Source organism: Hypanus sabinus, chromosome 8 (genome assembly GCF_030144855.1).
Source record: "Hypanus sabinus isolate sHypSab1 chromosome 8, sHypSab1.hap1, whole genome shotgun sequence".
Taxonomy (NCBI): Eukaryota; Metazoa; Chordata; class Chondrichthyes; order Myliobatiformes; family Dasyatidae; genus Hypanus; species Hypanus sabinus.
Window position 1 is genome coordinate 23,961,870 of NC_082713.1, and position 16,521 is coordinate 23,978,390.

At 43.6% G+C, this 16,521-nt stretch overlaps 1 protein-coding gene and 1 long non-coding RNA gene across 5 annotated transcripts in view; one reads left to right on the forward strand and one right to left on the reverse strand.

Annotated features, from left to right (window-relative positions):
* Window positions 1-16,521, forward strand: part of col4a5 (collagen, type IV, alpha 5 (Alport syndrome)) — a 276,446-nt gene that overhangs the window by 217,316 nt on the left and 42,609 nt on the right. For all 3 annotated transcript variants that reach the window (XM_059976825.1, XM_059976826.1, XM_059976827.1), the window contains 4 exons: window positions 1,059-1,139; window positions 2,855-2,953; window positions 4,615-4,665; window positions 6,770-6,955. In XM_059976825.1, the coding sequence (XP_059832808.1) occupies window positions 1,059-1,139; window positions 2,855-2,953; window positions 4,615-4,665; window positions 6,770-6,955 (417 nt within the window). The remainder of the gene's footprint in view (window positions 1-1,058; window positions 1,140-2,854; window positions 2,954-4,614; window positions 4,666-6,769; window positions 6,956-16,521) is intronic.
* Window positions 1-16,521, reverse strand: part of LOC132397972 (uncharacterized) — an 85,782-nt gene that overhangs the window by 27,563 nt on the left and 41,698 nt on the right. Inside the window, exon 3 of one of the 2 annotated variants that reach the window (XR_009513498.1) lies at window positions 1,725-1,741. The exons of the other annotated variant lie outside the window; for it this stretch is intronic. This is a non-coding gene — a long non-coding RNA (uncharacterized LOC132397972). Of the gene's footprint in view, window positions 1-1,724; window positions 1,742-16,521 lie in introns of those variants that run through there. 2 annotated transcript variants of the gene reach the window in all.

Sequence of the window (16,521 nt, forward strand, 5' to 3'; positions counted from 1 at the left end):
CACATCCATAGATCTCTGAAAGTTGCCCTGCAGGTTGATAGGGTGCTTAAGAAGGTATATGGTATGTTGGCCTTCCATTAGTCAGGGGATTGAGTGCAAGAACTGCAAGGGAATGCTGCAGGTCTATAAAAACATAGTTAGACCACGCTTGGAGTATCGTGTTCAGTTCTGGTCACTTCATTATAGGAAGGAGGGGGAAGCTTTAAAGAGGTATTGTCTGGAGGAGATAAACCAGGATGTTGTCTGGGTGGAAGAGCATGTCTATTGAGGATAGGTTGAGTGAGCTAGAGCTTTTCTGTTTGGAATGGAGGAGGAAAAGAGTTAACTTGATAAATTTGTACCAGATGATAATAGGCATCGATAGAGTGGACAGCCAGAGACTTTTTCCCAGGGCAGAAATGGCTAATGCGAGGGGGCATAACTTCAAGGCATTTTGAAAAACATGTAGGAGGGATGTCAGAGATATTTTTTTTTCCCACAGAGTGGTAGGTACATGGAATGCACTGTCAGAGGTGGTGGTAGAGGCAGATACATGAGAAATATTCGAGGCTTTTAGGTAAGCACAAGGATGTAAGAAAAATAGGAGGGCTATGTAGGAGAGAAGGGTTGGATCAGTCTTGGAGTAGGTTAAAGGTTTGGCATAAATTAAAGTTCAAAGGGCTGGTACTGTATTGTACCATTCTGATCTGTGTTCTATGCAACTCAAGCAACAATATACACGACTAAATCAAGGCAAAGGTTCAAACAGTATTGCTGTGTTTAGTGCAAATACTGTGCATTTTGGGTCAAGTTTAAGAAAATATTCCTGACTTATGGAAGTTTAATCAGGTAAAGTTCAAGAATAGCTTGGCAACTTAATGAATGATTTAAGTGGAGCTAGCTGGAGATACAGAGAAGGAACTGACCCATCTTCTGTGAACTAATTAAAGAGGGTAAAAGTATTTTGTTCAGCTGCACATAACTGTACATGGCTGAAGTCATTCTGAAGCGCATTCATGAATTTTGCACACAAGCTAAATAGCATGGGCTCATTGAGATGTGTGTTCCTTATTCTGCAGGTACTCCTGGAATTTCTGGTCCGAAGGGAGCTGATGGTTTACCAGGTCCTCCTGGCCTTATTGGACTTCCTGGTCCTCCAGGTATATTAAAAATATTTAAACATAACATTGGCTGGAAACATCATTTTTTTCAAGGTTTTAGGCCATCATAATTGATGTGGACTTCGGTAGCTTATAAAATGTGGGCTCCTAGGTAGGAGCGGATTGCAGCTGAAACATTATTAAGTTCAAAGTTCAAACCTCAAAGTAAATTTATTATCGAAGTATATATATGTCATCATATACTCCCCGATGTTCACTCCTCTCTCCGGGGTGCCGGAACCTTTTGCTGTTCCATCATTTGGTTAACTTAAATGCTGTCCCAGATAGACTGTAAGGATAGAGTGTCGGGATTGGAGGCAGAGCCCGATTTTACTCACTCTCCGCGATGGTCTCTGCTCTCTCCATAGCGCAGAGCCTATGGAAACTGCCCTGGTTGCTGTGCTCTGTACGATGAGCTGATAGCCGAAGCTTTGCGCCTGCTCCAGGGTTCAGATCTGAGGATCCAATCTTGGTTTGAGATGTTGTTTGCTTCAGTTGTTTTGCACGATTTGTGTGTGTTTTTCCCCTTTCTCTTGCACATCGGGTGTTGGTCTTTTTTTCTCTTTAATTGGGTTCTTTCGGATTTCTTGCCTTGTGGCTACCTGTAAGGAAATAAATCCCAAGGTTGTGTAATTTATGCATTCTTTGATAATAAATGTACCTGGAAAATGCTGGAGGAACTCAGCTGGTCAGGCGGCGGCTATGGAAATGAATAAACAGCCGACGTTCTGGGCCGATACCCTTCTTCAGGACTGGGAAGGAAGGGGGAAGGGGAAGGAGAACCAGCTTAGAAGGTAGTAAGTGAAATCAGGTGAGTGGGAAAGGTAAAGGGCTGCAGAAGAGGGAATATGATGGGAGAGGAGAGTGGACCGTAGGAGAAAGGGAAGAAGGAGGGGCACCAGGGGGAGGTGATAGGCAGGTGAGGAAAAGAGGTAAGAGTCCAGAGCAGGGAATAAGGGAAAAGAGAAGGAGGATGGGAATTTTTTTTACCACAAGGCTAAACATCAACTGTTTATTCATTTCTGTACACGCTGCCTGACCTGCTGAGTTCCTCCAGCATTTTGTATGTGTCACTCTGGACATGCAACATCTGCAGACTTTCTCTTGTTTAGAGACACCAGAGATTGCAGATGCTGGAACGTGGAGGGACACACAAGATGCTGGATGGTCGGGGGGGGGGGGGGGGGGTTAGGGAGAAGGCGTAAGTGGACTGTCAAATTTTCGTATCAATGCCATTCACCTGGTCTAAAAAAAATCGATTAAAGATTCCAGGATTCAAAGTACATTTATTATCAAAGTGTGTATGCTTTATACCACCCTGAAATTCATCTTCCCCCACAGACAGTCATGAAACAAAGAAATGGGGAATCAGCCCTTTTAAAGAAAAACATCAAACACCAACCCCCTCACCACACGTGCAAAAAAACAATTATGCAAAGGCAACAAAAAAAAGGAGCGAAAACACAATATTAAACACCAAATCGAAAGGCATAATTCAGTACTGTAGAGGGGAGAGATTCCAGTATAAAGAGTGGAAGGAAGGGCTGAAGCAAGAGCTGATGAGCAACAGGTCAATCCAAGTAAGGAGGGGTGATATTCAGATGGAGGAGGGGGGCATAAATGAAAGAAGATTCTGAGAAACATGTATCGGTTTAATTTCTCCTTTGGATTGTTCAAACATATTAACAGGTTTTAAACAATTGCTTTGTCTGCAGGTGATGTGAGCACACCTGGGCCTCCAGGACCACCGGGAGAGAAAGGACAACCTGGCCGTGATGGAATTCCTGGCCCAGCTGGTGCAAAGGGAGATCCAGGTTTGTCCAATTCCTTAAAAAAAATGCCTCAAACACAATTCTTACCTTGTTCTTATAGGCTGCGAAAGACATTCGGAAGTTCTTTGCAGAAGTGTCAGCCTGAAGGAGACCTGTCCGTAGGAAGGAGATTAGGACTTGGTCAGGATGGAAGACTTTGACAAAGACAGAGGCAGAGTGCTTTAAGTGTGGATTCTCAGAGCAAATTGATGCCACCAAACATGATGATGGAAAAGACTGGGAGATGTACGGGAGGGGCACTGTTAGAAGATCAAATGATGGAAGCGATTGAAATGGTAGAGATGGATTCAAAAATTCTAGGAGAAATTTTATCTTAGATGTTTTCGAGATGATGCAATCAGTAAAGTTGAGACTATTGAATGAGTGTGACATTATGTAGAACAGAATGAAGAATGTGGGGAACTGACGGTTGACAGAGATTATAGGTTAAGTTGTTTGCAGGTTTTTTTTATTGTTGCTGTTTACAAAGCAGAGTTAGAGGCATAATTTTTTGTTGTTTCTCGCCTATAATCCTCCCAGGAACTGCTTGCTGGTCCATCCTGACTAAGATATCTAAGAATAGGTCTGGACGTTAAGAACATAAAAGTATTGCAGGTCTACCCCATCAACGAGTTACTCGTTGGTGGAAAAACTGAAGGAGCAGATCGTGCCGCAGCCTGTGTCAGAGGTGCCATAGTAGTTAGTGCACAGTCTAACAGCAAATGATCATCTTAGCCGCTTTTCATGAGATTGCAAGACCCTGTGGGACATTGTTCATGTGGAATGCTACAAGTCCGATTCACTGATTTACTGCCAGACGGCGGGGGAGCTGCGTGGCCTCGGCCGCCACGTGTTTATAGCCATCCAGGAGAGAGGCTTTGGAGTCCGCGCACTCCACTGGAGGCAGTGTGACGCAGCGTCCGAGCGGGAGTCGATGCTGCACCCAGTCTTCGCTTGGCGGTAGACAACCTGTCATCGATTTCAGATTGCTGCACCATTCATGGACTTAGGGTCTTGGACTATACAGGCGCCTTGAGCTGTGTGTGACTGATGGCACCTTGAATCCAGAGCAACGCCATTTTGTTTGGCTGAATCCATGGGTATTTATGTATGTTTGAATGACAGACTTGAACTTGAGGAAAACAAATTAGAAAAGATCTGATTATGTTGAACCATCAACCTCTTCTATGCTATGTGTACATCAGGAACTGAAGTATCAAATTCTAATGTGTATCTTTCTATAAAAATCGGAAATATAAATCTCATGTTGCCATCTGTCTGTCAGAGTATTTACAAAGAGCCATTCTTGAAAGCAATAGTTTTTATGTTTTCAATGCTTTTCTAAGGTAACAGATAAGTAAATGGGGTATATATCAAGCAGGTGAACCAGTACCAATCATTTTACAATATTGCCCAAGGTCGTTATCATGCCCCATGAGTTTTGATAATTGGTTCAACAATGAGCTTGAGATCTGGAAGAAAATGCAGAAATCTGGGCAGGTGGAAATTACTGAAAGGAACAGCAGACTGGTTTTATACACTGTTAGTATTGTCTGGGTGTAGTTCTGTTCTGACAGCCAATATGTCTAACACAGAACAAGCTGAAAGGGCATTAAAACAGCCTTTTAGTTACGTGGTTCTCTCATTTCCCTTTTTGTCTCCAGGTCCTCCGGGCTTTGGAACTCCAGGTCCCCCTGGTCTTCCAGGATTCCCAGGTGAGTAAGAAACTGGAGGATAATCAGTTGCGTATTATGGTGAAACTTATATCAACAGGGGTGCTGTTGATCCTGTATTAATTTCCAACTGATTGAGGATTTAATCCAAGTAGAGATTAATTTTATGCTCATAATGGTAGATGTTAATAAATCAGAATCTACAAAGTAATCTTATCCGTGTATGTGTTAAAAAATTAATAGTGAAGCTGAAAATTATTCTGAATCTGAAATTCAAACCAGTCTCTCCTTAGCTTCATACTGTTACATTGTGCATACCACTGGTAAAGTGAAATAAAAATCACTGTTAAAAGGAAATCTGAAATGGCACTGATTAAACTTGAAGGCCAATGTAAGGTCATCAGCACTTCTGAATAATTCAGGGCACTGTATCGAGCAGAGAGCAGAACGACTGTGAGTTGCAATCCATGATCAAAGTGTTAAAGTGCATTTTTTTTTACAGAATAATAATTATCACAGGATAATATTTACCTACATGAAATGAAAAGATTTCAAATATGTGATAGCTGTGACTGAGGCAAAGTTCGCATTGTGGTCCAGGCATGCAAATACTGTACGAAGAGAGATCAAAGGTTTTGTGATGTACGTGTGTTGTCTGCAGTCTACATTCTATAGAGTTTAACTCTCACCTTTAGCACTTCTCTCGAGGATGCAGTGTTGGGTGTAGAACTGGAGGTGGATTATAAACTTTGAGCCAAAAGAAGAGATTATCTTGCAAGCCTCAACCTATTGTAAATAGGTTACTATTTACCTAAGTTAACGCTTACCTAACGGTGGAAAATAAAGCTCCTAATGCTAATAGCTGGATAGGATAGTGGTCCCTCTATTCATCGTGTGTGAGAACTGGGCATGATCTCACCGACAACTATTAAATTGGGCTGCCTAGTTTGACAGCAGCCCACTGTACTCCGCTAAAGCCAGGAGGAACGTTCATGAACTGTACTAAAATTACAGAATATTTTTTCAAGTCGTCAACAAAGGATCCTTTAAGGAATTCTGTTTGATCTCAGCACCAGGGTAAATGGGTGAACCATATACTGTACAATATACATGCAGCTTACAATTAAAGTAAATTTGAATATCTGCCCAAATGGCATAATATATAATCTTGGAATCACTTTACTGCAAATTAACCCTGTCCTTCAGTGGCAATGGCTGAAGATTAGTTTTATATGCCAAATGTCAAATTTCATGTATCTCAAAAGATCTTCTAGAACATAGAACACTGCAACACAGTGCAGGTCCTTTGGACCACAGTATACGCAATTTTTTTAACCTACTCTAAGCTCAATCTAATCTTTCCCTCCATTTTTATATCATACGTAAGCCTATCAAAGAGGTTCTCTTATGTCCAAAAGGTGTAGCTGCCTCTAGCACCACCCTGGCAGAGCATTCCACACACCCACCACTCTCTGTTTAAAAAATCCAACCTCTGACGTCCCCCTATACTTTACCTCAATACCTTAAAATTATGCCCCCTCGTATTAGCTATTTCCATTCTGGGAAAAAATCTCTGGCTATCTTCGGAATGATCTTGTTGATCTTTGAGGACTGAAATCCTGACTGTCAAATTATGCAGGCAATGACATCAATTGATTCTTCATGGTGAACAGTTCCACTGCCAGTGACAACCGATGTTTGAACCATTACAGCCCTACACCATGACAAACCTAGAAATGTTTCCTACAAACAGCTTTACTGAGATCCCATTGATAGTTTCTGAAAGTATCCTGCTCTTAGACATCAAATTCCATTAATGGAGTAAGAATCCTTTAAACATTTTCTACAATATTAAATCTATGTGAAAATCAAAACAAACTGTGGGAGCTGGAAATCTGACAAATGTTCATGAACTGCAAATGTAATTGCATCTCAGATGCTGCCTGATCTATTGTGTTTTCAGTATTTAGCTTTAATCTAGAATTTTCTATTGATAGATGAATAGAGACTTTCTACCTCTGCTATCTGAGGATGCAAAAAGTGATGGTTATTTCCAGAGGAATTGTTTATAAATGGCATGCTTATGAATAGTTAACCTTAAATGCATTTCAGATGATGGCTTACTGACTAATGGTTTCCCATATAGGTGCAAAAGGTGATCCAGGTATTCCAGGTATCCCAGGTGCTCCTGGAGCACCAGGTCTTAAAGGCGATCCTGGTTTCCCAGGAAGTGCAGGTCAGCAAGGTCCACCAGGTACACCTGGACCACCAGGAATTCCACTGGAAGGACCAAAAGGCCAGCCAGGACTTCCAGGCCAGCCGGGACGGCAAGGTAAGACAGGGAGTTGTACCTTCCTTCCTGAGTGAAAAATGAGTCAGTTGCTTTCTCCTGCACACCTGTGCACTGTTTCTGTGTGGCAAACTAGCCAGTTAACTTGTGGCAGGGATGACGAGTTGTCCACTATTTTTGTACCTTCTTGTTTCCAAGCATGGACATATTTTTTCCTTGGAACGTGTTGCATCATTTTACACTAGATTTTAAGGCACTTTCAGAATGTCATTTTTTTTATGTTCTTTTCTGTGTCCTCTATAGCTGGGGGGTGGGAACCAAACTGAAGAGACCGAGGAAGAGGCAATTGGCTCACAAATGGAGAAAACTTGGAGACAGTGCGAGAGGGAGGATAAGCAGGTGATAGAGAAAGGACGCGCTCACACCAATGGTTTGAGATGTATCTATTTTAATGCAAGGAGTTTTACGAACAAAGTGGATGAGCTTAGAGCGTGGGTGTCAGTACCTCCAGTTGAACTTTGTCTTTTTGTGTGTTTCCCTCTAGCTGTCAGTCTGTGGTTTTGTATTACCATGTGCTCCCATCCCCACTCCTGCTTGACTCTGGCCCGTATTACTGAGTACTCCATCTCTCATCTGTCTCTCATTATTACCTGTGTTGCTGCCACCCGTGTCTCATTGTGTTCCACCTATCATCTGCCGCTCTGTTTATTGCTCAGTGTATTTCAGTCCTGTATTTTCACCTGTTTGTGGCTGGATTGTGCCAGTGAGTTTTCCTGAGCCTTTTCAGCATTTGTATCTGAACTCTGTCTGTCTGACTATTGACTCTGCCTGTTTCCTGATTCTGGTTACCTTATTTACAGCAGCAGGTACCTACAGAACTTTGTGGCAAATTCTTGATCACAAGAATCTGGAATATATCCAAACCGCCAAGCGTCTCAACTCTGTCCAGCTCGTTGGTCCCTGTTTTCCTCGAGATTCAATTTTACACTGTCCTTCTGCCCCGGTTCCCAGAATGGAAAACCAGGTGTCCTCTCCCAAAGATTTTCCTCCTCTGAGAGTGCCCACTGTCCTGTGCGTGCAGCACAATGGGGCATTGAGGCCATGGTGCAAGCTGCTCAACAGAGCGAGGCAGCCCCTGGTCAATGCCCCACTAACCGTGTTTATGTTCCCAGCTCTGTCCACTCACGGGTATTGCAGTGAGGTCATTCTTCCCAGTTATCCTGTCATCCTGGAACCAAGCGTACTCGGGCCTTCATCGGTTAGCAGTCCTGGTGGCCCTCCATGGGAGATGACCTCAACAACTTTGTCTCAGCCTGCTTGGTCTATGCTCAAGGCAAGAACTCTAACTGGTCACCTGCTGGCCTGTTACAACCCCTGTATATCCCCAAGAGGCCCTGGTCCCACATTGCCCTGGATTTTGTCACCGGTCTTCCCCTGTCAAATGGTAACACCACCATTTTCATGGTAGTTCTCCAAGTCTGTACACTTCATTCATTTACCTAAACTCCACCCTGCCAAAGAAACAGCCAAATTACTAGTACTGCATGTTTTTAAATAACATGGTATACCTGTAGATGTTGTGTCAGACAGGGGTTCTCAATTCACATCCAACTTCTGTATTCTTCTATATGCCTCTGTGAGTCTGTCTTCAGTATTGCAGTGTCTGGTCTCCCAGAACCCCTCTGTGTGGAGTCAGCAGCTACCCTGGGCCGAGTACACCATAAACTTTCATCCGTCCTCATCCACCAGTCTGTCCCCTTTTGAGTGCTGCCTTGCCTATCAACCTCCACTTTCCTGCCCAGGAGGAGGAGGTTGGTGTTCCATTTGACAAGGCATTCATCTGCCGTTGTCAGTGGACTTGGAGGCACCCTCGCTCTCCCCTTCTCCGTGTGGGGCTTTCAACCCCAGACTTGCCCCTCAAGGTAGAGTCCTGTAAGCTTGCCTCTCACTTCATCAGCCCCTTTCCCATTGCCAAGGTCATCAGCTCTGCTGCTGTCCGTCTCAAGCTCCCCTCCACTCTCTGCCGCATTCATCATACCTTCCATGTGTCCCATATCAAGCCTTTCACAAGCCACCCCCTGTGTCCTGTCCCGTCCCCCGTCCCCCCCACATGGCTCACCGATGGGTCAGAGGCCTTCACAGTGCGCCAACTACTGGATGTACTGGATGTTCGTTGCCGGGGCCGTGGCCTCCGGTACCTTGTGGACTGGGAGGGCTACAGTCCTGAGGAGAGGTGCTGGGTCCCCACCCGTAACATCCTGGACCCCTCTCTCATCAGGGACTTTCATCACCCGCACCCAGCTCTACCTGCCGTGACACCAGGAGGCGTCCGTTCGGGGGGTGGGGGGGGGGGGGTTACTGTCAGTACCTCCAGTTGAACTTTGTCTTTTTTGTGTGTTTCCCCCTAACTGTCAGTCTGTGGTTTTGTACTGCCATGTGCTCCTGACTCCCCAGTCCTGCTCTCCTCCGGCCCCTGTATTAGTGAGTGTCTCTCATCTGTTTCTCAATATTACCTGTGTTGCTGCCACCTGTGTCTCATTGTGCTCCACCTATCATCTGCCTCTCTGTTTATTGCTCAGTGTATTTCAGTCCTGTATTTTCACTTGCTTGTGGCTGGATTGTGCCAGTGAGTTTTCCTGAGCCTTTTCAGCATTTGTATCTGAACTCTGTCTGTCCAAATATTGACTCTGCCTGTTTCCCGATTCTGGTTACCTTATTTACAGCAGCAGGTACCTACAGAACTTCGTGGCCCACAAAGTTGTGCCGAGCATGTCCCTACCTTAGAAATTACTAGGCTTACCCAAAACTCTCTATTTTTCTAAGTTCCATGTACCTATCCAAAAGTCTGTCAAAAGACCCTATCATATCCGCCTCCACCACCGTGCTGGCAGCCCATTCCACGCACTCAGCACTCTCTCATTTCAGCCCTGGAGGACATGGGTTCTTAGATTTCCCTGGAATTTTTGATCTCCGCCTGAACTTTGATGCTGCCTTTGTTGCCCCTCTTGATTTGCTACTCAGGAAATATCAGGTCCTTGCTTCAATGCCCTGACAGTGGATCACTACTCGGAGATGTGATGTGTGGCTGTTACAGAGACTTGGATGGCTCAGGGGCAGGAATGGTTACTTTGAGTGCCAGGCTTTAGAAGATTCTGAAAGGACAGGGAGGGAGGCAAAAGAGGTGGGGACGTGACACTGTTGATCAGAGATAGTGTCACCGCTGCAGAAAAGGAGGAAGACCTGGAGGGATTGTCTACGGAGTCTCTGTGGGTGGAAGTTAGAAACAGAAAGGGGTCAATAACACTACTGGGTGTTTTTTTTTATAGACCATTCAATCGTAACAGGGACATTGAGGAGCAGATAGGGAGACTGATTCATGGAAAAGTGTAATAATAACAGGGTTGTAGTGGTAGGAGATTCTAATTTCCTACGTATTGATTGGCATGTCTCTAGAGCGAGGGGTTTAGATGGGATGGAGTTTGTTAGGTGTGTTCAGGAAGGTTTCTTGACAGAATATGTAGATAAGCCTACAAGAGGAGAGGCTGTACTTGATCTGATATTGGGAAATTAATCTAGTCAGGTGTCAGATCTCTCAGTGAGAGAGCATTTTGGAGATAGTGATCACAATTCTGTCATCTTTACCAGAGCATTGGAGAGGGATAGGAACAGACAAGTTAGGAAAGTGTTTAATTGGAGTAAGGGGAAATATGAGGCCATCAGGCAGGAACTTGGAAGTATAAATTGGAAACAGATATTCTTAGGGAAATGTACGGAAGAAATGTGGCAAATGTTCAGGGGATATTTCTGTGAAGTTCTGCATAGACATGTTCCAATGAGACAGGGAAAAGATGGTAGGGTACAGGAACCGTGTTGTGCAAAGGCTGTTGTAAATCTAGTCAAGAAGAAAAGAAGAGCTTACAAAAGGTTCAAAAAGCTAGATAATGTTAGAGATCTAGAAGATTATAAGGCTAGCAGGAAGGAGCTTAAGAAATTAGGAGAACCAGAAGGGGCCATGAGAAGGCCTTGGTGGGCAGGATTAAGGAAAACCCCAGGCATTCTACAAGTATGTGAAGAGCAAAAGGATATGACGTGAGAGTATAGGACCTATCAAGTGTGACAGTGGGAAAGTGTGTATGGAACTAGAGAAGGAGATAGCAGAGGTACTTAATGAGTATTTTGCTTATCTTGCATCTGTGATTTGCATTGGAGTCTACGTGCCACTAGTGGTCGACTATAATCAAGTGCTTGAGATACTGCATACAATGAGGATGTACTGGAGCTTTTGGAAAGCATCAAGTTGAATAAGTCATAGAGACTGGACGAGATGTACCTCAGGTTACTGTGGGAGGTGAGGGAGGAGATTGCTAAACCTGAGAGGCAGGAAATATGGACATTTAGAGAGGCATAATATGATTAGGAATAGACAGCATGGCTTTGTCAAAGACAGGTCATGGCTTTTGAGCCTGATTGAATTTTTTTGAGGATGTGACTAAACACATTGATGAAGGTAGAGCAGTAGATATAGTGTATATGGATTTCAGCAACACATTTGACAAGGTACCCCATGCAAGACTTAATTGAGAAAGTAAGGAGGCATGGGATCCAAGGGGACATCACTTTGTAGATCCAGAACTGACTTGCCCACAGAAGGCAAAGAGTGGTTGTAGATGGGTCACTTTCTGCATGGAGGTCAGTGACCAGTGGAGTGCTTCAGGGATCTGTTCTGGGACCCATATGATTAGTGTTTTTTTTTATAAATGACCTGGATGAGGAAGTGGAGAGATGGGTTAGTAAATTTGCTGGTGACACAAAGGTTGACGGTGTTGTGAATAGTGTGGAGGGCTATCAGAGTTTACAGTGGGACTTTGATAGGATGCAAAATTAAGCTGAGAATTGGCAGATGGAGTTCATCTCAGATAAGTGTGAGGTGGTTCGTTTTGGTAGGTCAAATATGATGGCAGAATATAGTATTAATGGTAAGACTCTTGGCAGTGTGGAGGATCAGAAGGATCTTGGGAGGGATCTGTGGTTAAGAAGGCGTATGGTGTAGTGGCCTTCATCAATCGTGGAATTGAATTTAGGAGCTGAGAGGTAATGTTGCAGTTTATATAGGACCCTGGTGAGACCCCACTTGGAGTATTTTGTTAATGAAGGGAAAAATATCCAGTTAAGGAGTGGAGGGTCCTTACTCTTAATTGAAAAAGGAAGATATTTACTTTAATATTATATGACCCTAAGATGTAATAGCAGAATTAGACCATTCGGCATATTGAGGCTGTTTGCAATTCCATCATTACTCTTTATAATCCCTCTCAACTCCATTCTCCTGCCTCCTCTTCATAATCTGACACCCTTAGTAGTCACAAACTTTTCAACCTCCACACAACTCTTTAGTGCTTGGCCAAATACCCTATTTGGTCGGATGCTTTGTGTGGTTTCAGTCTCCTGAAGGCTGCTTGCACCCCTGCTTCAGAGACTGAAGTCACAGGATCATCAGGGTCTGTGGGAGTCCATGATGGTTCCTCCATGCTTTGGTAGTCAAATCAATCATAGAAGGCATTGAGCTCATCTGGAAGCTGAACCCCATTGTTACTTATGTTGCTTAATTTTATCTTTGTTAGTCCAGCCACAGCTGTAGAGCAAAATTCATTTAAGTTTGGTCCAGAATTGCCAGTTCGCCTGTGAGATGGCTTTCCAGAGGTCATACCTGGACCATTTGTAACTTTCTCTGTCAACAGACTTGAATGCCTCTGATCTGGCTGTCAACAGATTACAGATCTCGTGCTTCATGGTTTGGTTGGGGAAGGCTCTGAATTTGTGAAGACGCTTCCATCTACAACTGTTTTAATAAAGTTGGTGACAACCATGGTGTACTCATTCAGATGAGTCTTGAACACAGTTCAAGAACACAGTGAACCCTGTTCACTGACTTGAAGCAATCCTGTAGCTTCTTCTACTCCTCTGTCCTAATCTCTGAAGCTTTGTTCTTTAGCCTCTGCCTGAATGCAGGCGGGAGAAGGACAGCCAAGTGATCAGATTTAGCAAAATATAGTCTGGGCATGGACTGGTAAGCACTCCTTATCATGGTTTAACAGTGGACTAGTGTGTTAGGAACTCTGCAGCTGCAGATTATATGCTGATGGTAATTGGGTAGCGATCTCTTCAAATGAGTCTGGGTGAAGTCCCCAACTATGATTTGCAATGTGTTGGAATGAACGGTTTCTTGTTTGAAGATGGCATCATGCAGTATCTCAAGCCCTTGATTATGGTCGGCCACTGGTAGCATGTAGACTCCAATGAGGATCACGGATGCAAACTCCCTAGTCAAATAGAATCAGGCTCAGATTTAATATCACCGGTGTACGTTGTGAAATTTGTTGGTGTGTACAAGTACAAAGTACGGCAGCAGTACAATGAAATGCATGATAAATAATTATAGAGAAAAAATTGAGTTATATTAAGCATATATAGTCAATTACATAGTTAATTTTAAATAAGTAGTGTAAAATAACAGTAATGAGGTAGTGTTCATAGGTTCAATGTCCATTTAGAATTTGGATAGCAGAGAGGAAGAAGCTGTCCCTGAGTCACTGAGTGTGTGCCTTCAGACTTCTGAACCTCCTTCCTGAGAGTAACAGTGCAAAGAGGGCATGTCCTGGGTGGTGGAGATCCTTAATCATGGATGCTGCCTTCCTAAGGCACTGCTCCTTGAAGATGTCTTGAATACTATGGAGGCAGGTACCCATGATAGAGCTGACTAATTTTAAAAGTTTCTGCAACTTACTTCAATCTTGTGAACAGACCCCCAACACCATGCACCCGTACTAGATGGTGATGCAGCCAGTCAGAATGCTCGCCACAATATGCTTGTAGAAGTTTTTGAATATTTTATTGACAAAGCAAACTTCCTGAACTCCTAATGAAATATAGCTGCTGTCTAGCCTTCATTATAGATGCATCAATATGTTGCATCCAAGTTAGATCTGGAAATATTGATACCCAGGACTGGAAATTGCTCACTCTCTCCACTTCTGATCTCTCTATGATGAGTGGTTTGTGTTTCCTCATCTTACCCTTCCTGAAGTCCACAATCAGATCTTTGGTTTTGCTGATGCTGAATATAAGAATATTGCTGTGACCCCACTCAACTAACTGGTATATCTCACTCCTGTACACCCTTCCATCACCACAAACTGCATTTGATTGTTAGGTGTTCAAGGTTGGTGGAGCACGAGGTTGATAGTGCACCACTAAGATTATCATGAAACACACTCCTCCAACTTTTGCCTTTTCCAAGTCAGCAGTTTGGACTGACCTGTGAATCGAGAAGCCTTCAAATCTGATCACCGCATCTGGCATGCTGGGAATAAGCCATGTCTCAGTTAAATATAGAAGACAACAATCTCTCATCTCCTTCCAATACAGCAACCTTGCTCACAGGCCCTCAATTTTGTTCCCTGGTGACTGCACATTTGCTAACAAGTTGCTGGGTAGAGGGGGTCCTATTCCTCTGTTTCAGCCTGACTCGGACTACCCCCCCCCCCCCCCACCACCCCATCACCAGCCTTCATCCACTGCTTGCTTGAGAGTTAAATCCACTTAGTCCTTCAGAAGGTCGTAAAGTTTTGTAGTTAGGTAGTTTAAAAAGTAGATTACTTAATGGGACATTACGTGCTTCAAATTGCCTTGAGTGTAATTCAAAAGAGGTATATTTATAAGTATTGTATGTAGCCTGCAGAATGTCACCGTAGCTCACTGGTGCTATCTTGCCAATACTCTGGGTGTCTGCTCACTGGAATTTAGAAAAATGAGGGAGGAGATCTCATTGAAGACTATGAAATATGAAAGGCGTAGATAGAGTCGATGTGGAGAAGATGTTCCCTACGGTGAAGGATTCTAGGATTGGAAGGCACAGCCTAAGAATTCAGGGACATCCATTTAGAACAGAGATAAGTAAAGCTTTCTTTAGCTAGAGGGTGGCGAATCTGTGGATTCTTTGCAGAACACTTTGCAGGCCAGTTCATTGGGCATATTTAAGGTGGAGGTTGAAATGTTCTTGATTAATCAGGGCATCAAAGTTTGTGGGGGAAAGGCAGCAGAACGGGGCTGAGAAGGTTAATAAATCAGCCATGATGGAATGGTGGAGCAGTCTTGATAGATATAAAAGGTGATATGCTTCTTCAGAACAGGAGATCACCATGGAGAAACAGGTAGATTGGTTGAGGCACACACGAAAAAATCTGCAGATACTGGAAATCCAAGGCATCACATGCACACAGAATGCTGGAGGAGCTCAGCAGGCCAGGCAACATCTACGGAAAAAGAGTAAACTATCGATGTTTCGGTCCAGAACCCTTCATCAGGACTCAGATTGTTTGGGGGGTTCTGTTTCATACTTCCATCAGCCCTCAATCCGACTCACACAGCCTGACCTCCTCCCATTAGGCATGGAGTGTGTGTCCCGTTTCTTCTTATTGATGGAGGTATAAAACCATCTAGTTGTTCCAAAGCAACACACACAGAATGCTGGTGGAATGCAGCAGGACAGGCAGCATCTATAGGAAGAAGTACGGGGTCTCGGCCTGAAATGTTAACTGTACTTCTTCCTATAGATGCTGCCTGGTCTGCTGCGTTCCACCAGCATTTTGTGTGTGTTGCTTGAATTTCCAGCATCTGCAAATTTCCTCGTGTTTAAGTTGTTCCAAAGGTTGCTCACCTCACAGGAGTCCGAAGGCAAATTGCTGCTGATGCCAGGAATCAAAATAAAAAGCAAAAGTGGTAGAGTAAGCAAGTCTGGCAGCATCTGTCCATCTGAAGCAATATCTCCCCACTCCTCCTCTTGTTACAGGAAAAGTGGATCATTTTCAGTGAATGCATTCTTTTGATATGTTGCCGTTTCTAGGAATTGAAGTGAGTGAAAAATGAGAATTTTGAAAATTAGGCTCCCAGTGGACATGATTGCAAATAGTTGGTTTGAGAAATGGAACTGTCATGTTACTGTGATAGAGGAATGCTCTTCTATCTTTGAATTGAAGTAAAAAAAAATGTGCACACAACCAAGCCCCTGTTCATGGCTGATCAATGGTGTCTCCAGCTTCCCTCCTTAACCAATTCCTCGATTTTACAAATATTTATCTATCTCGCCCTTAAATATATTTAAAGATTTGGCCTCCACCACCCTCTGGGGGAGAGAATTCCAGAGACTACAGGAAATGATAGAGGGAGCTCAGAACTAAACAAGAAGCAAAACAAATTAAATTGCCAAGCAGGTGCATTCTGGCTTCTGACTCATATTTTCTTCTATTGAAAAACAGACCTGAATTGAAAAGCACTGAAAGGATGTTGTGGTCATTAGCCAGTCAATCACTGCGTATGTGGCTGCAGTTAACACACTTAAAAGAAATGCTTTATTTAACAGCTGGTGGTTTTTCTTCCGCGGAGTAACATCACTATTGGGCTTGTTTTATTTTTCTGACTGTAAAATGGGAACTTCATGTCAAGTCTTAGATCTTTTTAATGTTTAATTAATAGATCAAAGACTCCAATCAGTCCTGACGAAGGGTCTCGGCCCAAAACGTCGATTGTACTTCTTCCGACAGATGCTGCCT